We start from the raw sequence: 23896 nt of genomic DNA, 5'->3' as shown, positions 1-23896 counted from the left end.
GCTTGGTCTGAAAGGAACGGGCACAGATGGTGACGTTTCTGGCAGCAGCGTGAGGGAGAGGGGCCCTGCAGGCAGGTGGGTCAGGACAGACTAGTGGCCCAGCTACCTGTCCAATCATCACGGAGAAAGCGAAGACGCCCGTGAAATAATTTAGACCCTGGAAGACAATTTCAAAGAGCGTCCTGGGGTCGGGCAGGCCGCCGATGGTGATGAGGGTCTTCACAGCCCAGTAGTAACAGCGAATGTAACTGCGGAGAGAAGAGGAAGGGGACCTCAGTCATCAGAGACTCAGCCTGTGGATCCTGGGCAATCTGGCTTGAATATATGTACATTGTACAAGAGAGAAAAAGCTTTATAGCTCATGAGTGCAAAAAAACAGGGGGGACCACTCCCAAAAAGGGGAGACCCACTCCCAAAAAAGGGGGGACCCTCTCCCAACCGCAGAGTCCTCTGCAGCGTTCAGCGCCTGTCTGCAGGTGCTGTGTGATTTGGTCCTGACTCTGCCCCGACCCTGTAGAGACATGCTGTCATCCCCATTTACAGATGTGGAAACTGAGGCTTCCAGAGATTGCCTGGAAGACTTGGCAGGAGAATAAACCAGGGTTTTCTGGCTCCTGGTGCCTGGGCTCCTTCAGTTTCCCTCCATATGTTTTCAAAGTCCACAGTCTCTGCTTTGCTCTCCCATCATGAGGTTCAAGAACAAGCTCAAAATTGGAAGATATCTCGAGGGTCACCTTTTCTGACCCTCCCCCTCTCCTGTCCACTAACCAGAGAGTGAAACTGTGGGCCACAAAGGAAAGGGAACACCCATGGTCACCAGCTGGCAAGTTCCAGGGCTGGGGCTGGAAAACAGGTGTCACCTTCTCTCTAAGCTGTCATCACTAACCCCTTGACACAGACGCATGAGCCATCAGGAAAGGAGGTGGCCGATGGGGTCCTGCTGTGTGGCACAAGGTATAAGAAATGCTTACACATAAGCATCACAAAGTAGCAAAAGTCCCTCCCTCACTATTTTTTGAGTTTTAAAGGTTTGCATGTTTATTAATAATTGCAAGTTTACATTATTTCAACAGAGCAGCCTCACTGTTCTAATTCCTAGCCATTAAGTCCTACAAAAATAAACCTAAGCTTTTATAGTAACTTAATCGATACAGAAGTAAAACCTTTATAGCTATTTAAACGGATTTAATTACCAAGATGCTTATGTTCAGACCTTCAGACCATGCCTTTCCAGGGGTCAGCAAGACTGAGGTCAGCAGGGCCTAAACTCAGGGCATTCTCAGCAGGCTTTCCTATACTTCCTGTTGTCCTACCAGGGCACAGGAACTGCCCAGAGCCTGCCCTGTCCCCAGTGTCCTGATATATCCATGCTGCCAGGGTCCCTGCTTCACCAGGAAATGGAGAACATCATCTGACTGGCCAATCATCTGGACCGAAATTGATCCCAAACTGGTCCTCCCCTGGGCTCTGTTCACCAGCTATTTATGCAGTATTATGGTTAGATCATGGGCTCTGGAGCTGACTGCCTGGGCTCAAACCCAGCCCTGCCACTTACTAACTGCATTAAGTAACCCATCTCGCCAAGCCACAGTGTCCTTTTTTGAAAGGGGCATGGCCGTAGACCATCCTTCACAGGGAAATCACGAGGATGACGTGAGGTGAAAAGAGCACCTGGCCCGTGGTGGGCCCTCAGGAAGCGTCAGCTGTCAGCACCTTCACTGTCACTGGTTCCAGCAGTGGAGAACAATAGACTGGCCTGTGACCTCACGAAGTTCAGTATCTAGTGGGTGTAGGCATGTCAATGTGCAGTGAGTACTGGGGGATGGGTGGAGAAGCAGAGGTTTTGGGGGAGTTGGGCAGTGGGGGTCTTGGCCTCTGAATAATTGTGAGGCCTAGGGCAGGGCTCTCGCTACGCCTCCCAGCCCCTCATTAACACCTGGTCCAAGAAAACATACCCGCGACAGGTCTGCCCTGTCAATCCCCCATCATACCAGTTCTGGCCACCAGGGGGCATGCTAAGCAGCCTTTCAGTTCAGTTCGGTTCAGTGGCTCAGTCGTGTCCAACTCTTTGTGACCCCATGGACTGCAGTATGCCAGGCTTCCCTATCCATCACCAACTCCCGGAGCTTGCTTAAACTCATGTCCATTGAGTCGGTGATGCCATCCAACCATCTCATCCTCTGTCCTCCCCTTCTCCTCCCACCTTCAATCTTTCCCAGCATCAGGGTCTCTTCAAATGAGTCAGTTCTTTGAATCAGGTGGCCAAAGTGTTGGAGCTTCAGCTTCAACATCAGTCCTTCCAATGAATATTGAGGACTGGTTTCCCTTAGGATTAACTGGTTTTATCTCCTTGCAGCCCAAGGGACTCTCAAGAGTCTTCTCCAACACCACAGTTCAAAAGCATCAATTATTTGATGCTCACCTCTCTATAGTCCAACTCTTACATCCATACATGACTACTGGAAAATCCATAGCTTTGACTAGACAGACCTTTGTTGGCAAAGTAATGTCTCTACTTTTTAATATGCTGTCTAGGTTGGTCATAGTTTTTCTTCCCAGGAGTAAGCGTCTTAATTTCATGGCTGTAGTCACCATCTGCAGTGATTTTGGAGCCCAAGAAAATAAAGTCTGTCACTATTTCCATTGTTTCCCCATTTATTTGCCATGAAGTGATGGAACCGGATGACATAACCTTAGTTTTTTGAATGTTGAGTTTTAAGTCAGCTTTTAAACTTTCCTCTTTCATTTTCATCAAGAGGCTCTTTAGTTCTTCTTCACTTTCTGACATAAGGGTGGTGTCATCTGCATATCTGAGGTTATTGATATTTCTCCCGGCAATCTTGATTCCAGTTTGTGCTCCTTCCAGCCCAGCATTTCTCATGATGTACTCTGCATATAAGTTAAATAAGCAGGGTGACAATATACAGCCTTGACGTACTCCTTTCTCAATTTGGAACCAGTCTGTTGTTACCTGTCTGGTTCTAACTATTGCTTCTTGACCTGCATACAGATTTCTCAGGAGGCAGGTAAGGTGGTCTGGTATTTCCATCTCTTGAAGAATTTTCCACAGTTTGTTGTGACCTACACAGTCAAAGGCTTTGGTGTAATCAATAAAGCAGAAGTTTTTCTGGAATTCTCTCACCTTTTCTGTGACCTAACAGATGTTGGCAATTTGATCTCTGGTTCCTCTGCCTTTTTTAAATCCAGCTTGAACATCTGGAAGTTCATGGTTCACGTACTGTTGAAGCCTGGCTTGGAGAATTTTGAGCATTACATTGCTAGTGTGTGAGATGAGTGCAATTGTGAGGTCGTTTGAACATTCTTTGGCCTTGCCCTTCTTTGAAATGAAAACTGACTTTTTCCAGTCCTGTGGCCACTGCTGAGTTTTCCAAATTTGCTGGCATATTGAGTGCAACACTTTCACAGCATCATCTTTTAGGGTTTGAAATAGCTCAGCTGGAATTCCATCCCCTCCACTAGCTTTGTTTGTAGTGATGCTTCCTAAGGCCCACTTGACTTTGCATTCCAGGATGTCTGGTTTTAGGTGAGTGATCACACTATCGTGGTTGTCTGGGTCATGAAGATCTTTTTTGTATAGTTCTGTGTATTCTTGCCACCTCTTCTTAATATCTTGTGCTTCTGTTAGGGCCATACCATTTCTATCCTTTATTGTGCCCATCTTTGCATGAAAGGTTCCCTTGGTATCTCTAATTTTCTTGAGAATTAAGAAAATCAAGTCCCCTCTAGGGGGACTGAATTGGGCACTGCCTGGGTGCTGGGTGCTGCTGGGCCACCAGCAGAATAAAGATGAGTGATCCACATAGCTCTGGCTTTCCCTGAAGCCCTTCCTGACTAGAGAAGCCAGCTACTCTCTTGAGTATTCCATGCCAGTAGACCTGTGGGGACCCCTGCATATTGCCCCAGACCTGGCCAACGCAAAGCAGGATGAAGAAACCAAATATATAGGAGCTTAGGTCCTTAGGCCCCCTGGACTATAGCAGGCATTCAAGAAATGCTCACTATTTTGAAAGTTATTATTATGAATGATATTGGATTTTTAAAGGAATTCTCCTTCATTAGTTGTGCTTTTGCATATCTTGGGTTTCCCTGTAGGATTTTATTTGGAAAGGGTAATGCTGCCAGGAAAGTGTGCCTCTCTACTGCACAAGAAGTCCCAGAGAGCCAGCCCTGTCTTCCCCACTCTGCCTGCCATTCCTTGCAGGCCTGCCTGAGATGGGTGCCAGGCCCTGCCCTGGGAAATGGCTTCTTAGCCAGGTGGCATATGAACCCCTCTGAGAATTTAAGGACAGTAAGGAAGCTTCTCCTTAGAAGTCAGCATGCTCCCAAAATTCAGTTCTGATTTCAAGGGGGGGTTGTTAGGTTAGGAACCTAGGTTAGGTTCCCAGTGTGCTGGCTTCCCCTTAAGAATGACCATACCTAGGAAGTGGGGTCACTGACTCCTATCCAGGCACGGGTTAGATGTGTTACACACACTAATTTATTTATTTCTCATGAGAAATCTGTGTGATCCCACCCCCATTTTATAGATGAGAAAACTGAGCCTCAGAAAGGGTAAGGGCCTTACCCAAAGTCACAGAGCAAGATTTAATGAATAGCTTCTGTTCTTCCCTTTGCACAGAAGGCCTTTGAGTCCTGCCTCTGCCCCCTTGTGAGGGAGTGAATGAATGAACGAGTGAGTGAATGAATGAATGAATGGTCTAGTCATGGTCTCTGGACCACGGCTGTGAGTGGGTTCAGCCAAGGGGAACAGGGGCAGGGTCAGTGGTGGTGTCAGGGTGTTGGGCCCTGATCCCACCCCCAACACACAGCACCCCACAGCGGATGTCAGGTTCCCCCTCCTGCCTGCTGGGCTGCCCTGGACCCTCAGACTCTCTCGGTGAGCTCCCCTCAGGCCACAGGCCCATCTCAGGTGACAGGTCACTGTGGCCGAGTACTGAGGCATTTGGCCTGAGAAGGGGACATTCTGGACCAACAGCCACTCTATAAAGAAGCCACCTTGGGACTTCCCTGCTGGTCCAGTGGTTAAAAATCTGCCTGCCAATGCAGGGGACCCGGGTTTGATCCCTGAGCCAGGAAAGCCCCACATGCTACAGAGTAACTAAGCCTGCATGCCTAGAGCCTGTGCTCCGAAACAAGAGAAGCCAGCACAATGAGAGGCCTGCTCACCGTGACTAGAAAGTAGCCCCTGACTCACCGAAACCAGAGAAAGCCCATGTGCAGCAATGAAGACCCAGCACTACCAAAAGGAAATAAACAAACCTTTTTTTTTTTTTTAAAGAAGCTACCTTGGATGCGAGCAATCACCTGTTCTTGCACCAGCTAGAAGCAAGTGTAAGGAGGAGGTCAAAGTGTTGACGAGTTGGATGGAGAGCGTTTTGCATCACTTGAGGGCACAGCCCAGGGTGAGGCGAGGCCTGCCTGAGGGGACTCGCAGCCCCTTGGGCCTGAACTCTTCTCTGCCTCTGTCACCACAGCTGACCAAGTGCCCACTATGGCCGGGCACTGATTCCTTGGGAACGAGGTGACCCGGCAACATGGCGGCAGCGGGACTCCTCTCTAGGGGTCTTGGTGCCATGAATTATTAAGACACAGGAGGAAGACTGCGGCTCACCTGTTTCCCACGCCATCATAAACCCAGTGAGTGGCGCCGAGGCCCTCATAGGCCGACGCCCAGTAATACAGACATGAGTTCAGATGTAAACTGTAGAGCAGGTAGGCTGTGGTCCTGATAACCCTGCAGAAGAAGGAAGGCACGAATGCAGCAGTTGAAAAGCTGGCAATGACATCTCAGCCCAGGGGTGGGGACTGCAGGGAACAGGCGAGTCCTCACCTTCCCCAGAACCCGCAGGGATCCCCGTGTCGGAGCCGCAAGGCCCTGCCCAGCTGCCTGGTGCGATGGGCACTTGGCCCATGGGAACCGGTGGCTATACTACGGGGCCTACTGGCTGCTCTACTGAGACTGTGCTGGCTAGGAATGGTGATGCTCCAACAGAACGTTGTCAAGCCTGGTGCCCAGAAGTAGCACAGAGCTACCTGTGCAGACAATTCTGGGGAAGTGGAGGAGCTGAGGGGGGAATGCATTGGGCGGGGGCGGGGGGGGGGGGCGCGCCAAGAAAGGACATGCATGCTGAGAAGCGCTGTCCCTGAGAAGTATCAAGAGGAGCCCTGTCCTCCAGCGTGGCCTGGTTTGTGCTGTGTTCCAAGCCAGGGCATCTGCAAGATGGCCCACTGTGTCCCTACAGCCCACCACCCATGTTTGAGTGTTTGGGGGGTCAGTTTCCTGAGCTGAAACCAAATCGAGGCCCCAGCTCCCTGGATATGCAGGGGAGCCACACACGTCAACCTGCATATGCCCTCCTCACAATTGCGGGAAACGGGTCATTCCTGGATCTTTAAAAAACAAACATCCCTTCAAAGAAGGATGAGGAAGAGGCCTGGCTTCCGGCGGGTGGTAGTGGCTAGGGGGCCTGGGAGCCGGGGGATGCTGAAAGGGGAAGGGATGGGATAGAGAATGTCTTGCTCTCTTCTTGCTGCAAATATCCTGGGACATGTGTGTGCACGTGTGTGCACATGTAGGGGGTCTCACCTGTAAACGTAGGCTTTGCTGAGGATGGATTCCAGGCGGTTGTTAAACTCAAAGAAGGCCATATACTGGGAGGAAGAGCAAGGCATCAGGGGTGGCCCGCTGCCCTCCCCTCCCCACCCACTCCCCACAGCTGCCAGGACTGAGGGTTCTTTCTGCAGCCCCTCAGTGGGAGGGGGAGCCAGGATGGATCTGAACGTGTGGCCTGACTCCTGCATCACCATTAGTTGTTGCTAGTACTAATAACCCTCACCTCACGGAATTGAGGAGTAAGCACTTGTAAAGCCTCCAGAACAATATCTAACACACAGCACAGTGAAGAAGCACTTACAGTCATAAGGAACTTCCCATCATCCCTTGCAGCCACCCTTTCCTGATGCCTCACCAGTACTGCTTAGACCAGGCATCAAGATGTTGGCACCAGTGCAGAGCACCAGAGGAGCTGGAGGCCTTGGATGGGGAAGCCCACTCTCCTTACCTTCAAACAGCGGGGCAAGCGCAGCAGGGGATTCACACCGAATTTCAAGTAGAGTAAGTCCAAGGGCAAGAGGCAGAGCATGTCCATCTGAAATGCCAGCAGGACACCACAGTGTATAAAACAGCATGTGATTCCCAGGGTTGTGGGATGGGGTGGGTGACGGGGGTCTCCACCTTCAATGGAAAGGCGAGGTCAGGATGCCCGCGGAGGGGCTAAAACTAGGGCAGCAGGTATCCCACCAGCAAGCCCCAGCCCATGCTGGCCCTGTGGGGGAAGCCACGTCACACTGGCCTCAAAACACCCAGGGCCCCCAGAGACACAGCCTCCTGAGACCCCTGGCACACACCTTAAAGCGCTGAGATTTCAGGTAATTGTTGCGCATCTCCTTTTTGTCCGTCTGGAATGAAATGGAATAATGACTGTGAAATGGCCTGAGAGCTTCCCCCTGACCCCACTGGAGCAGTGATGTAAATTCCTGCCCAACCTCCATCTTCCTATCCAAATAACAGCCCCATGGGTGCAGAGCCACTGAATGGACCAGCGGAGCTTGGTAAAAGTCTACAGATGGGGAGATCAAGCTCCTCAAGTTGGAGTGGGGGTGTGTCATCCAAGGTCACTCAGCTTGATTCCGGCTTCTTGGATGGAAAGTGGGGACGCTGACCTTACTCTCTCAGCATGTTAGCCTCACCTGGATCGTTTGCAACCTTATTCACTGCTCTGATCAGACCAGGAAAGAGGTTGCCCCAGGGAATTCTTCTTCCTGTGAATTATTTTAGAAGCTCAACCTCAACTTGTCTGTACACAGAGGAGACCAGCTCCACCCACATGGAATTTTGAAAAATGACCTACACAGGGAGATGGGGACTTTGCCACATCACAGTCAGGATTTTGGTTTCCTCCCCAGAAAGCACACCAGAACATGGACTCCCCAGCTGGTCTGAGGAGTGTACTTTTTGCAGGACCCTCCCCTGCTGCCCCAGGAAATGTCGATTGTCAGCAGTTACCTCTGCTGAGCACTCTGCATACATCACCTCCATGGAGCCTCAGCAATGGTAAGAGGTGAGAACAATTACTATTCCCATTTTACAGATGAGGAAACTGAGGCTCTGGCAGGTGACACAGTTAGTTCTCATACAGCCAAGATTTGAACCAGGTCTGCCTACTCTGGAGACCATTCTCTGGACTACTTCTTCATCTCTAATTCCATCAGGTGGTCCAGGAACCATTTTCCCCACAAACGAAGATGTGTGTAATTCAGATGTATCAAAGATGTGTGAAACAAATAACCATGCTGTTGAATAGGCACGAGTGGATGTCCTGAGATTTCCCAGTTCATTTAGCTTCTTGTCCATCCTAGCATCAGGGGCTCTGGCGGCAGCGTCTTCCCCCAGCCCCCCCAACCAACCCGGCTGTGACTCACAATGATGTCCCCGCCTCTGACAAACTGCAGGCGCATCTGGAACACGGTGATGTCCAAGAGGTAGATGAGGTCACACAGGTAATCCATCAACAGCCAGAGGTGGATGTTGCTCGGTGTCTGATAGGGGAAGGCCCAGCGCACGGGAATCAGCCAGCAGTTCCAGTTCCAGGCCAGCACCACGAAGAAGAGCCACAAGATGTACATCAGGTCTGCAGGGGTGGGGGAGGGAAGGTGCTGGAACCTCAGCCGGAGAAGGGCTCCTTGCCTCGCCGTAGCGATCGGGACGGGGCTTTCTTATTTCCACTTATCAGTCTGCACTTTCTTACCAGCTCTAAATGTGGCCCTTCTTGAGGGAGAGTGAAAGTGTTAGTCATTCAGTCATGTCCAGTTCTTTGCGACCCCATGGACTACTATAGGCTACCAGGCTCCTCTGTCCATGGGATTCTCCAGACAAGAATACTGGAGTAGGTTGCCATTCCCTTCTCCAGGGGATCTTCCCGACCCAGGGACTGAACCTGGGTCTCCTGCATTGCAGGTGGTTTCTTTACAGACTGAGCCACCAGGGAAGCCTGGTCGGAGGGGAGCATAAAAAACTATCTTTGATATAAAAATAAATCACAGCTAGGCCCTAACAAACTGAGTACTCTCAGTAGGGGATGTGAGGTCATTACTAGTTCATAGACAGCTAACAGAAAACACTTTTGATCTCACTCTGGTTGAACTTTTTCCAAAAATTTTCCAAAAATTTCCTGCCTTCCTAAATACACAGTAGTGAACAATGCATAGAAAATGGACAGATGGATACACGGACAGGTGCATGGAGGGATGGACACTGTAGGTCACGTGGGCATTTTTTATTTATTTACTTTTATGTTTTGGCCACATCTAGCAGTTTGTGGGATCTTAGTCCCCTGAACAGGGACTGAACCAGTGCCCCCTGCAGTGAATGTGCAGAGTCCTAACTACTGGACCCAAAGGGAAGTCCCCCCACCTGGGCATTTTAAAGGACCTGTGGACACCAGGCTCGGAGTCCTGCCCCTCAGTGACTTATGTGTGACCCTGGGAAAGTCCCTCCCTGGTCCCTGCTCTGTCCTCCTCAGGGAAGTCACTGGAGAAGTCAGATTTTTAAAAAAAGGAAGAAAAGGCAGGGAAACCCTTTGTAAAGTGCTGTGCACATATGAAGGCTTGTTATTCCCGAAGAATATAAAATGAGCTAAAAGGCAAGTGAGAGGCACTTTACTTGAGATGTTGGAAGCCTTTTTCTCCTCTGCTCAGAGCAGCAGATCCGGGAAAGGAGCCAGTAAGGGCAGAGTAGAAAAAAGACTTGGCCAAGAGGCAGGAGTCCTGAGTCTGCTGCTGACTAGTTGTGTCTTTAGGCCAGTTAACTCCTCTGTGCTTAGTTTCCTGGCCTGTTAAGACGGGTGCCGTATTCCTCCTACTCCAGGGACTTGTTTGTTTGGGCCCCTCCCCCCGCCCCGCCCCTGCCCTGCCCCACCCCCTCCATGATGTGGTGGTCACGCCCACTGCCCTCCCAGGACTCACTGGTCAGCGGGTCGATGCTCTGGGGAAACTGGTACTTCTTCCAGGGGCGGCGTTTGAACTTGCAGCAGAGCATCTCACAGTAGTGTTCCTCCTCTGCCTGCCCCGCTTCAGCTGGTTTCACTTCCGGGGCCGGCTCTGGGGCTTTCTTGGCTGGGGCTGTGGGATAACACTGGTGACCCTCTGACCGAGCCCCAGGGCTCAGGCCGAGGATGCAAAGACATGGCCCCCAACTGCAGACACTGGAGCTGGAGCTGAGGGGACCCTGGCAGTTCTCCACAACCAGCCACAAGGTCTGTGTGTTCTCCTGCAGCAAACCCCACAGATCCTCTTAAATAGCAGTCTGAGCACCTGCTCTGAAATGCCTACCTACTACCAATAGGGGACCATTGCTCAGGAGTTGCCTAAAATGAAGTGTTTCTGGGCAAGCTGGGTGTTTCAGTTGAGTGTCTGCTTGTGTGTCTGTGTTTGGACACCCTGGTTCTCCCTGGAGGTGGGGGGACATTAGTACCCAGAACTTCCACCCCCAGGAATCAGGAAAACATTGCCCTAGGTTTTTCAGCACAGGAATCTCAGCTCCTTCGTCTCTAAAACAAGACATTGAACGGGATCACAGCCTTCCTGTGCATCTATGGAGATGTTTGTTGGTGAACTAGAGACTGGCTCTTAAAGATTCAATATGGCTATGTTTCTAGCTTTAGGATTATGAAGTCAGGTTCTGCTAGGTTCATTGTCGATATTTTGAGTTCAAAGGCATAGCCCTCCTTTGGAAAAACCTAGAAAACCTCCCTGGCAAGACAGCGTGGTTCTTATTTTGTCCTGGCACTCTGAAAGGAGAAAACTTCCAAATAAATTTGTAACCAAGGCCTTTGAAAACTAAGACTGTGTGGTTCCAGAGTGGGTTATGGATACCAACTGAGTGTAAGACCATAACATGCATCCCAGGGTGGACCACTACCTGCCTGCCAGCAGGAAGGGGGCACAGGGTCAACCAGGGAACCTGCCCTCTGGGAGGCAGAGCTAAGTACAACTGGATCATCGGCCAGAACTCTGACCTTTCCTCCCCTGAACACAGAGCTAAACCTGTACATAAAGGATCTCAAATTCCAGAGAGTGGAGATCTGCACTTCTCTCAAGCACCCCCACCATTTTCTTGGGGCCACCCTCCCCATGAGTTCAAAGAGGGTTCCAGGGGCCCCACTGCACCCCGGGTCTGGTAGACCATCACCAGTTCTGGACTCACAGGGCTTGGGGCTCTCCTCATCGGAGGTGACATCAGGGTCGATGAGCTTCTCCTTCACCTTCTCTGTCCGCTCCTTGAAAAGCTTCACCAGCTCCTGGAGCCGGTCATTGATGATGGCACTGTTCTGGCTGGCTGTGGAGGTTGCACGGTCCTGATCACTGTGGAAACAGCACCCAGAGCTGAGCGGACTGTGTAGGGAGGGACCCCTGCGCCCCCAGGCAAGGGCAGAATCTGTATCCCACCTGGCCTGAGGGGGTCAATCCTGCCCCAGTCTCCCTCTTGACATCAAAACATCAAACCCACCCTAATATCTCCTGGGAGGAAATTCAGCCTGGGAATTGCACCGGGATACCCAGATTTTAGGAAATGTACCATGCAGGCTCTGATTCAGATGGGCAATTCTGAAAAACTTTGGATTCCACTTGTGATTTAGGGGGCAACTCTTGGAACTCAATTCAGGGCCGTTAGGCTCAGTTTGGGGTTCACATGAGATACAGGACCAATCAGAGAGGGGACAGGGGCTACTTTTTGAGGTTTAGGAAATAGCTGATTAAAAAAACCATGCAGGGAATTCCCTGTCGGTCCAGTGGTTAGGACTCTGAGTGCTCACTGCCAAGGTCATGGGTTTGATCCCTGATCAGGGAACTAAGATCCCACAAGCCATGCAGCATGGGCAAAATAATTAATTAGTTTAATTCAATGAAAATAAAAAAAACATTACAGATACATTACAAATCCTTTTAATTTACAGGAATTTAAAATGTATGAACTTGCATCAAGAGAGACAGACATAGACAGGATGAATGAGAGTCTGCCTGACAGTCGGCTCAGCGTGGGTCCAGAGCCCTGGGTGAGTTGAGATGGGAGGCCGTGTGAATCAGCCTAGCTCCATGTTCTCTGCGGAGTGGCCTGTGATCCTCTTGCTGAGCTGACGGTGACACTAGTCTTTACAGATCTACTGTTTCTTTCATACATTGAGGCACTGAAACTCAAGCCAGCTACTCCTCTTGTGTTCAGCTGAGCTGGAGACAGGCAGTGTGGGGTCGTAGTGAGAGATGGCGCCCGGGGTGGAGGAGACATGAACTGGTCACCCACCTTGGGGAGCAGTCACCACCCAGCCAGGGGCCCCGATGCCCAGGTGTGGCCATGTCAGCTTTCTTCCGTGCACAAGCCATGCGCAACTCCAGGCCTCCTCATGGAAGAGCAGCCTGGCACTCTCCCTTTCCAGTCTGACCAGGGAGATCTCGAAAGCCACAGAAAGATGGCAGAGCCACTGTTGGCTGGGTCCTTAAATGACCGCAGAGAGCAGAGTCGTGCACTGACCCTGAAATAGGCATCTGGTGACACCTCTGACATGAGACATCTTGTTCCTTAAGGAACTGAAACACTGAGGTCTATTTGCTATAGCATCTTAACCTACTGAGGGAATACCCAGGGCTCCATGCTGACCACCTTAAGAGCTTTTTTCCCAAGGGAATTTGTATTATTCTACATGATTTCTGCCTTATCTTCTGATATAAACCCTAACCCCACCCTGATCCTATTGCATAAGATGAGACTCCACTGTAACTAAAAGGAATCACTGGATGATAGGTGAGGTTTGGGATTTTTTTCCTGCTTCTTTGGCTTTTCTGAACTTTCCGCGATACTGCTAAGCATAAACTCCATAAAATTACAGGCAGAAAAAAAAAGACTGGAAGGAAAGGCCATGGTTTCCTGAGGTCACTCCAGGAGCGTGGCTGGGGAGGAGGTGAGATGCCCAGGCCAGAGCCCAGGGCTGGGGGATTCATTGTCACTAGCCTACGTAGGCCCTTTAGGAAAACATCTCCCACTGGCCCAGCCCTTGAGATGGTCATATGTCAGAGACACAGGCCCTGATGCCCTCACAGTGGCCTTTAAACATTGTTCCATGGACCAGCTGCATTGGAATCACCTGAGAAGCTTATAAACACCTGGCTTCCCCAGGTCCACCCTCTGTGGTTCAGGACACAGGAGGCCCAGAGCCCAGGCCCATTCTGCAGACCAGATTTTGACAACTGTTGGGCCAGCCAGAAGCAGCCAGGGCAGGGGACCCCGCCCCCCCTTACTGCTTAGAAACCACTGGCACAGTCTGCCTTCAGGCAGAGTGTTCTAAAAACATCCATGCTCTCCCCAGCTCACCTCCCTTTGCTTGCCCATCCCAACCCAGACTTCTGACTCCCTGAGACCCCAGAGGCGGCCCCCACTTACTCAGTGCCCTGTGGGCTGGTGGGGTCCGACCAGGCGACCACAGGGGATGCAGCTGGTGACAGCATCTTGAGCTCTTCAGCCTCATCATCTTGGGAAGGCAGCCTCTTCCTGCAAGAATACAGACATGGAAAGGGACTTCAGGGAGGCAGGAGCCACAAGCGGGGAGCCAACTTGGAGCCCTGCAGATCACCCAGAGCAAATCCTGGGTGGGAGGTGGGGGCAGAGGATGGTGCTGCCCAAGGGTCCTCGCTTGCCTGCAGGGAAACAAAAAGGGAGAAGAGGGGACACAGCCGACCTCCGGACCTTAGTCTCTGCATCCGTTCAGCGGCCTCCCATAAAAGTAACAGCACTGACTCAGTATCAGGCAAACCCAAGTGTGCTCCCCAGCCCTGCTTCTTCCCAGTGTGTGACCTTGGCAAGTCACTTAAACTCTCTGTGTTGCCTCAGCTTTCCCCTCTGTAAAATGGGACTGTGAGTGCTGTGCTTAGTTGCTTAGTCGTGTCTGCCTCTTTGTGACCCGATGGACTACTGTAATCCCCAGGCTCCTCTGTCCATGGGGATTCTCCAGCAAGAATACTTGAGTGGGTTGCCATGCCCTCCTCCGGGGATCTTCCCAACCCAGGGATCAAACCCAGGTCTCCCGCATTGCAGGTATATTCTTTACTAGCTGAGATACCAGGGAAGCCCAAAATGGGACCAAATCTAACCAGCTCAATGAGGTGCTTATCACTCAGTCAGGTCTCATTTTAAACATCCTTCTCCCTCCACCACCCAGTCTGACAGCACCGGCACCGAGCTCCCCAGTCCACCCCCACCTCTTTCTCCATCACACCACCCTTCCAGCCTCCAATAAGGTGTGAGGGCTCACATTCCATCCTGTTAACTCTCCCAGAAACTCAGCTTCCCTCCCTTAACAGATGTGTCCCTGATTGGAAAAACTGACATCCACAGGCCATGGAGTCTGCTCTCACACGTGGTATGACCTGGGAAAAGCCCCATCCCCTCCCGGAGCGCCCTCTTCCGTATCTGAAGGATGAAGACTAAATTATCCTGGGTCGCCACCATTCAGTCCAAGTCCACCAGTGCTGCATTTGGAACTACTGGTGTCTCGGCTGACGGTATCTAGATTTGAATACATGTGGTACTCCTACCATTCCCCACCACCGTGACTCAGGATTCCACCATTAGGGCTTCTAGAGGGATACAGTCAGAAGGATGTGCAGCATTTGCTTTATTCTGGAAGACTCTGGAACTACCCTGTTATCTTCTGCCAACTCAACTAAAATGGCAAAGCTCATGGGTTTGCCTCTTTTACACTCTAATTAAAAGGAGGCCTGCAGGGGCACTTCCCTGGTGGTCCAGTGGCTAAAACTCTGCACTCCCAATGCAGGGGACCTGGGTTCAATCCCTGGTCAGGGTGCTACATCCCACATGCCACAACTAAGACCTGGCATAGCCAAACAGTTATCAGGGAAAAGACCCTGACGCTGGGAAAACTGAAGGTGGAAGGAGAAGGGGACAACAGCAGATGAGATGGTTGGATGGCATCACCGACTCGATGGACATGAGTTTGAGGAAGCTCTGGGAGTTGGTGATGGACAGGGAAGTCTGGTGTGCTGCAGTGCATGGGGTCGCAAATAGTCGGACACGACTGAGCGACTGAACTGACTGATAGCCAAGTAAATAAATAAATACTGAAAAAAAGGATGCCTGCACACAAGAAGACTGGGGCAGAAATCTCACAACTCGGACTTAAATTCAGCCCTCCTGCCCTCAGCCCAGTGCCTTCTGAGGGCCTGGAGAGAGTCCAGAGAGTGGAAGTCAGTCAGAAGCTCTGTTCCCCCAGCACTGCCCAGGGCCTGGCCCTGTGCTAAGCACTTCACTTACAGGAGTTGGTTGAATTTTCACATTCTTAAGGTACAGGGAATGTTTCATCCCCATCTTCTCATGGAAAGAAGGGGGCTAGGAAGATTGAATGACTTGCTTTAAGCCTCACATCTGGTAAGTGGTGACCTGGGATTCACTCCAAACCACAGCTTTGCGCTGTGAGAAGGGCCTTGCCCACATGCCCCCCTCTACCCCTCTGTTTGGGTGGCTTCCCTGCTCCCATCAATTGCCCCATGTTCATTCCATCCCTAACCACAGACAGCCCCATCGGTCTCTCATGTCAGGTGTCAGAATTCCTTCTTGGGGGCAAGCTCAGGCTGAGGCTTCTCCAGTTTCTCACAGTCATGTTCTGCTTAGCAGCTCCCTGGAAGAGTCTTGTGTGATTACTTGTTCACACACTAGATTACTTGTCCACCGCACTAGAATATCAGCTCTATTAGGACAGGCTTCTCCCTGATGCATCTACAGCACCTAGAGCAGAGGCTGGCACATAAAGATGTTCAAAAAATGTCTGCAAATGAATGATAACCAGAGGAGCCTCAGAGACCCAGCTCATAAGCAAAAGGTAGGAGGTTGGATTCTAGCCCCATGTAACCTTAGTCCCCTCCCTGCTCCCCAGTATCCATCTCTAACCCAACCTGTACAGTTTCTCCACCCTAATAAAGGGACTAGAGGGAGGTAGACCAGATGTCTACAGCCACGGTAGTGCCTTATCTTCTGCCATCTATACTCTGTATTTGATTCAATGAATTAACCACGAGGACTGATGCGTCTGTGAGCTGTGTTCTGAGGCCAGGTGAGACTATGCCTCTCTTCTCCACATTAAAATCTAGGGACCTTCTGTTGACCACATCCAGCCATTTCTATCCCAGCAGGCGCCTGACTTCAGCTGAGAAATTCCTCAAAAGCTCATGGATGAGAGCAAGAATTAATGAAGAAAAAGGAACCATCTCTCAATCCAGCCAGAAAAGGAAAGGCACTGGTGGCTCTTCTTTAGCTTAAATAATCATTCACAAACGACAGTACTGCACCTCACAGCCTGCCTATAGCTCTATACAGGAAGGTCTCAGATAACCGGCTCAGGTTGTCCAAAACCACCTCTAACCATGCAGCAACTAAAAACTTATCTCAAGAAGCACAACAGTGTGTGCAACCCTAAGCGGGAATTTCACTTTCGAGAAGGAGCCCAGGGACAGAGGGCAGAAGACCAGAGAGATATCCACAGCACCATGGTGGACAGTATTCAACAGGCGAGGACTGTTAGGTCTGTTCTGACATGTGGCACTGGAAGATGTCAACACAGCATCACAGTGACAGCCTGGCAATATGGAAAAGGGCTCAATAAATAAGATGTGGTCTCAGATGAGATGTGACCCAATCATACCTTCAATTAAAACCACTCAGAAGCCTAGGCCCACAAATAAGGTATGGAAGAGAGGGCAGAAAAATAAAACCACAACCTAACCTAGGGTGGTGGGATGAGGGATGGTTATTGTATCTAGAGTTCTTTGGTATTTCCACTATCATTTTTAACAATAATATTAGCCCTGTCACAGCTATTACCCCCTTCAAACCATACAATCAAGGGTATTCTGGACAGGGCTTCCTCAGGGACCTCTTTCTAGAGCCTGAAACCAGGAATTAGGAGACCCGGAAAGGGGTGGGCCCCCTGGGCCCCCCTGGCCGCAGTGCTGACAGCATCTCACTGAGTGACCTTGGGCCAGTTTCTTTCCCTCTCTGGCCCCAGTGTCCTCTTCTACGAAGTGCATAGATGGCACAGTGCTACAAAACATCCAAGAGAAGCATAGAAGGCGACCTGAGGCTCCCTGTGGCCGATCCTGGGACTGCAAGGGTGTCAGATTTGGCAGGAGACGGGGGCAGCTGCACGGGAGAGGGTGGGTTCTCCTCTGCGATGAGGGGGCGACTGTCAGCATCAGCGTCTTCCACCTGCACTTCGGGGTGCTCTTCCGTGGCAGGTACTGGGGAGGGGAAGGAGGACATAGCGTCAGAGAGGAGCCAGGTCCCCAGAGCCTCGCTGTGTTCTCCGGGGAAGCCACAGAGAGTGTGCGTGGAGGAGCCTGTGGCAGCCTTGCCTCCAAACAGGGCCCAGAGGAGAGCTCCATGCAGGGGACACAACGATGCAGTGTCCAGGGCCCTCTGAGGGCCATGGCCCTGGTGGCCCCTGACCCAGGAGCCACGGTAGCAGCCGTGACATCACAGGAGCTCCCGGACACAGCCTGGAGCCCAGCCTGGTTTCCCTGGGCTGGAGAAGCAGCAAGGTCTTGGGGTGGGGGTTGGGGTGGCAGCACTGAGAAAGGGCTTGGGGAGCCTGCCCGGGGGCCGCTGAGTCCTAGGGTCTGGCCCGGGGCAGTCTGGCTCAGCTGCTTCCTCTCTGTGGGCCTCAGTTTCCCCATCCCAAGGTAGGAATGATGAGACTCTCCTAGGCCAGTCGGGGCAGCAGACATGGGGGTACAAGACCTCATTTTTTTAATCTTTTATTAAAGCACAGTTGATTTACAATGTTGTGCCAACCGCTGTTGTACAGCAAAGTGACTCAGTTATACACATGTATTCTTTCATGTTTTTTTCCATTATGGTTTATCACAGGATGTTGAATCGAGTTCCCTGTGCTATACAGCAGGACCTTGTTGTTGATCCACCCTATATATAATATTTTATATCCAATCCTACACTTCCAGTCCTTCCCTCTTCTATCTCCCTCCCCAGTGGCAACCAGAAATCTGTTCTCTACCTCTGTGAGTGTTTCTGTCTTGAGATAGGTTCATTTGCACCATATTTTAGATTCCACATATACTGATTGCATATGATATTTGTCTTTCTCTTTCTGACTTACTTCATTTGGTATGATAATCTCTAATTGCATCTATGCTGCTGCAAATGGCATGATTTCATTTTTTGTGGCTGAGTAGTATTCCAGTTATACATGTACCACATCTTTATTCATTCATCTGTCAACGGGAATTTAGCTGTTTTCATGTCTTGACTATTGTAAATAGTGCCGCTAGGAACATAGGGGTGCATGTGTCTTCTGAATTATAGCTTTGTCCAGGTATATGACCAGGAGTGGGATTTCTGGATCATATGGTAATTCTATTTTTAGCTTTCTGAGGAACCTCTGCACTGCTCTCCACAGTGGCTGTACCAACTTACATTCCTACCAACAGTGTAGGAGGGTTCCCTTTTCTCCACACCCTCTCCAATATTTGTTATTTGTAGACTTTTTCATGATGGTCATTCTGATCAGTGTGAGGTGGTACCTTCTAGTTTTGATTTGCATTTCTCTAATAATCAATGCTGTTGAGTTTTCATGGGCTTACTGGTCATCTGTATGTCTTCTTTGGAGAAATGCCTATTAATGTCTTTTGCCCATTTTTCAATTGGGCTGTTCTGTTGGTGGTTGTATGAACTGTTTGTATATTTTGGAGACTAAGCCCTTGTCCATCAACTCATTTGCAAATATTTTCTCCCATTCCATAGGCTGTCTTTTCTTTCTTTCTTCCTTTTTCATGATTTCCTCTGCTGTGCAAAAGCCTGTAAAAGTTTGATTAGACCCCATTTATTTATTTTTGTTTTTTATTTCTATTGCCTTGGAAGACGGAACCAAGAAAGCATTGGTATGATTTGTGTCAGAGAATGTTTTGCCTATGCTCTCTTCTAGGAGTTTTACATGTCATGTCTTAGGTTTAAGCCTTCAAGCCATTTTAAGTTTATTTTTGTATATGGTGTGACGGTATGTTCTAACTTCACTGATTTACATGCAGGTAACTTTCCCAGCACCACTTGCTGAAGAGACTGTCTTTTACCCATTTTATATTCTTGCCTCCTTTGTTGGAGATTAATTGGTCATAGGTATATGGGTTTATTTCTCGACTCTATTTTCACTGTTCCATAGATCCGCATGTCCATTTTTATACCCTTACAACACTGTTTTGATTTTACTGTAGCTTTGTAGTATTATCTGAAGTCTGGGAGAGTTACGCCTGTTGCTCCGTGGCTCCCATCCCTAGGCCGCCTCACAGGATTGCTTTGGCAATTCTGGGTCTTCAATAGTTCTTACAAAAATTTTTGGATTATTTGTTCTAGTTCTGTGAAAAACGTCTTGGGTATTTTGATAGGTATCATACTAAATTTGCACATTGCTTTGGATAAAATTGCCATTTTAACAATATTAATCCTTGCAATCCTCTTGGAAGGGAATGGGATATCTTTCCATTTCTTTGAATCCTCTTATTTACTTTACTAACATGTTAGTTTTCAGCATATTAGTCTTTCACCTCTTTGGTCAGGTTTATTCCTAGGTTGTTTTATTTTTTTAAATTATTTATTTGTTTTTGGTTGCACTGGGTCTTTGCTGCTGGGTGCAGGATTTACTCTAGCTGTGGCAAGCAGGAGCTACTCTCGAGTTGCAGTGCGTGGGCTTCTGATTGCAGTGGCTTCTCTTGTTTTAGAGCATGGGCTTCAGGAGTTGCAACATGCAGGCTCGGTAGTGGCAGCGCACAAGTTTAGTTGCTCCGGGGCATGCGGAATCCTCCCAAACCAGGGATCAAACCCATGTCTCCTACTTTGGCAGGCAGATTCTTAACCACTGCACCACCAGGTAAGTCCTTTTTTTTTTTTTTTTTTGGTGATATTTTAAAAGGGTTTTTTTTTTTTTAACATTCCTTTTCTGATGATGTTTCATTGTTATTATAAAGTGTTGCAACTGATTTTTTAATATTAATCTTGAATCCTTACTTTGCTAAATTCATTGATTAGATTTAGTAGTGTTTGCGTGGAGTCCTCAGGGTTTCCTATGTATAGTATCATGTCATCTGCATGTAGTGACAATTTTACCTCTTCAGGGCCTCACACTCTTGAAGGGCCTCAAATGGAGACATCTGGAAGCTTCCTACAATCAAGGGTGACAGATTTTTTTTTGTAATGTGTGTTACCCCTGTGACATTTGGTATTTCCTTATTTTTGCACCTGCCAAGAGCCCCCAGAAATAATCCCCTCAGCTCCTCTCCTGACCCAAGAGGCCTCGCATCCTGAGAATCAGATCCTCCCTGGGGAGCCTGGGTGTGCCCCTGTTTGGGGCTTCATTACTCTCCCCAGGGACTGTGGGGACAGGTCTGCCTCTAGGCAGAGCTCAGAGGATGCTAAAGGGCTGGTAGGGTGCCTCTACTCCCCAATACACCTGGGCCAAACCACGCAATAGTAGCCAGGTGCAGGTCTGGGTACCAGCAAGGCAGATGCACACCCCCAGAATGTGGAGAGGCGTGTTTTGAAACATTTGGATATGTGAGCTTTTTTTAATGGCCATATGGGAAAAGCCAGCATATTATGAAGGTTGGTGGAGGGAACACAGGCAGACCTCAAGACTCTGGAGCATTTGTTGTACTAACCCTAAGCCCTCAGGAAAAGAGGATGAGCAGGACTTTTGCTAGACTCACCAGAGATGCCCCAGGCTGTGCAAAGCAGAGGAGAACCATAGGGTGGCAGGGACCTCCCCCGGCTTCCCCCAGACCTCGGGAGAGGGAAGCTGGAAGTGGGCTGGGGGCAGCCAGGACTAAGGCAGCTTCTCAAAAACGCTCAGGGCCCCGGGTGCCTCCTGCGTGGCCCCCCGGCAGCAAAAAACACCATGGCCTCAGCATCCATGAGGCTGTCTTAGGGAGCCTGGGAGGGACCATGTGGTCCCCTCACCCCTACCTCAACCTGCCTAAGACCCTACAAACTCAGTCACTCTCAAAGGTAGGGGGACCTCCTAAACCCAATGTTTCATTTCCTGCCAGTTTGACAGAGTAGGAACTCAAAACAGAAATCATATTTGTTTATATTATACTGATTTATAGAATAAGAATCTATGATTAAGAATACAAAGAATAATATTGTATGCTTAAATTGGTTTAGAGAATAATAATATTTACTGTTAAGCACTTCCTATGTGCCTACTAGGCATTTGTTTCACTAAACTCTAAGTGCTTTATTTATATATATATATAAACCCTTTCATCATTCCCAGCCACTCTATGAGGTCATTGTTATCATTGTCCCCATCTTGTGGAGAAGGAAACTCAAGCAGAGAGGTTAAGAAACCTGCTGCAGAGCCCAGATTTGGACCCAGGCATCCTGGCTCCAGAGCTAAAACTCTCAGCCCACCCTGAGGTTGGTGACCAGCCTACATACAGACTTCTGTGCCGAGCAGAACCACTGAAATGGAAATAACCTTGTCACTGCATGCTGTCATTGCCTCGACCACAGCATCTAAAATCATCGGGTGTCAATCACAGTTGGTTCAGACCACCATCCCAATGTGTCACTGCGACTGTTTCTCAAAGCATGGGGCTCCCAGGGACCAGAGAAGGCACGCGATGATTTCAGATGGCACAGCCAAGACAAAGGATGACACAGAATGAGACCATTCCCCCCTTTCCTGTTCTCTCTGGATCCAGCGTGGGCAGAGAGGAAACCTCAGGTTAGTGCTGCTATGGCCTCAACGCCTCCCAGACGTGTCTGAGCTCCCCTCTGCAGACTCAGCTATGAGCCTGCAGCGGGCTCCCACCTCACTGGAAATTACCAACACGACCTAGTTCCCCATGTCTTTGTGGTTATTTCTATTTATGCCCTTCTATTTATGGCAGGCCGGGCTGGTTTTCCATTTGAATTATAATGTAAAGCTTCCTATTTAAATACACTGAATTGAATGAAAAAGTGAATAAGCAAATAAGTGCAGAGTTGGTACATGCTTGCATGCATGCGTGCTAAGTCACTGTAGTTGTGTCTGACGTTTTGTGATCCTATGGGCTGTAGCTTGCCAGGCTCCTCTGTCCACGGGATTCTCCAGGCAAGAATACTATAGTGGGTTGTCACGCCCTGTTCCAGCAGAGCTGATGCAGAATATACAAAAATCAAGAAGTGATGTAAGGGTGGGGGACATGGGGGGCCCTTTGGAGTGAGTAGATTTAGGGCTGGCCTGGAAGACTGGGCTTGGTGTGTCATCCCCAGGAGCTCATGTGGAGAACATCACTGGTCATGAGGTTGGTCTGCCCAAGAGCTCTGAGAGACAGCCTTGAGCCATCCCTGAGCCACCGCCACCCCCAACCTCAGGGGTTACGTGCTCTCTGCTAACCAACCAAGCCCCGGGGTCACCTGGCCAGGTGATCTTACTCCACCTCACCCCCATTCTGCGTCCACCTCAAGCCAGGAGGAGGGGAGAATAAGAATGGATCTCTTCTCATGAAATGTTCAGCTTCACCTGCCTGTGGACATTGCAGACAACCTTGCCCAGTGCCATCCAAAAACAAATGAATTAAAGGCAAAACGGGCAGGTCTGGTTTGAGTCAAGGCAGACTCAAAGTGACAGGGGTTCGCCGCGAGGCACCAATATGTCCCCCAGCTCTTTGTCAGCAGGCAGCAAATAGCAGGAGCCTGAAGGCCACTGTGGGCCACCTGTCACAAATAAATGGGTCCAGACAGGCTCTCTCTCTGCACTGGCCCCTGAGGATGCCTCTCCTCTGGGTCTGCCTGTCAACACCTGGGGGCTTCTCCTTTCCTGAAAGAGAATTTGCTGGGCAGACAGCCACAGTCCTCAGAAAGTCCAGCTCCCAGCAAACTCTCAAGGTCAGTAGATTCTGTCTGCAGTGGACCTTCACCTCATCTCCTGGTCTATTTCCCTCGGATTATTCTTCCCCCTGACCCACCTCCTTGATCCAAGCCTCTTCACTGGCCTGGAGATCTGAATGACTTGTTTAAACTAGGGTATGAGTGACTAACCCGTATAAAAACTGATGATCTGCAAAATGCCACGTTTAACCCCCCAAAAATGAATTGCTAATTGTGGAATTTTAGGCACAGAGAGAAGGGGGCTATTATGCCTTAAATCATCACAAAGCAAGATGAAGGCATTGGTCAGCAGAGGAAGAAGGGGTGGTTTTCCAGGAGCCCAAATAGCAGCCCCACACCATGACCACAACACCCATGCAGAAATCAGCCCAAGCCATGCAGAAACACACAACACAGACACCAGCATGCTGGGCGGGCAGTTTCACGCTACCTAGACGACGGATTGAGCTCCTGGTCTCCTTGACGAAGCTGGAGTTGGACAGGTTTGTCCTCCGGGAGATGAGGACAGGGATGCGGGTGATGGGAGGGCGGTAGCTGGGCACATTGGGGAGGTGCTCCACCAGGTTTGGGGGGGCAAGCCTGGGGGTCACTTGGCCAGGCGACTGGTCCTGGACTAGGTGATTCAGCTCCATGTCCCGGCCTGGCTTAGCCATAGTGCTGAGGCCAGGGGGTCTCAGGCAGAGGCAGGACCCTGGGGACTGCAATGAGGAGCAAAGAGTTGGGAGAGGCAGAGAAGGTGGGGCTCTTCCCCACCGGTGCCAACACAGACCCAGCCCAGTCCCACCTGCACTTTCAGCAGTGCACCCAGAGTCTGAAGCATCACTATCATCCCTGGAGGGCAATACCAGTCATGCGGCTGGTCCACCCACAGCT

At 50.0% G+C, this 23896-nt stretch overlaps 1 protein-coding gene across 1 annotated transcript in view; it reads right to left on the bottom strand.

Annotated features, from left to right (window-relative positions):
- Positions 1-23896, bottom strand: part of CNGB1 (cyclic nucleotide gated channel subunit beta 1) — a 71972-nt gene that overhangs the window by 21278 nt on the left and 26798 nt on the right. The window contains exons 17-26 of the mRNA XM_070451240.1: positions 17217-17379; positions 13514-13621; positions 11285-11442; positions 10045-10200; positions 8503-8711; positions 7429-7479; positions 7083-7169; positions 6608-6672; positions 5633-5755; positions 107-248 (exon numbers count right to left, since the gene is read on the bottom strand). Of these exons, the coding sequence (XP_070307341.1) occupies positions 107-248; positions 5633-5755; positions 6608-6672; positions 7083-7169; positions 7429-7479; positions 8503-8711; positions 10045-10200; positions 11285-11442; positions 13514-13621; positions 17217-17379 (1262 nt within the window). The remainder of the gene's footprint in view (positions 1-106; positions 249-5632; positions 5756-6607; positions 6673-7082; positions 7170-7428; positions 7480-8502; positions 8712-10044; positions 10201-11284; positions 11443-13513; positions 13622-17216; positions 17380-23896) is intronic.

The sequence above is a fragment of the Odocoileus virginianus genome, chromosome 20 (genome assembly GCF_023699985.2).
Source record: "Odocoileus virginianus isolate 20LAN1187 ecotype Illinois chromosome 20, Ovbor_1.2, whole genome shotgun sequence".
Lineage (NCBI taxonomy): Eukaryota > Metazoa > Chordata > Mammalia > Artiodactyla > Cervidae > Odocoileus > Odocoileus virginianus.
This window is presented reverse-complemented; position numbering and strand designations above follow the sequence as displayed.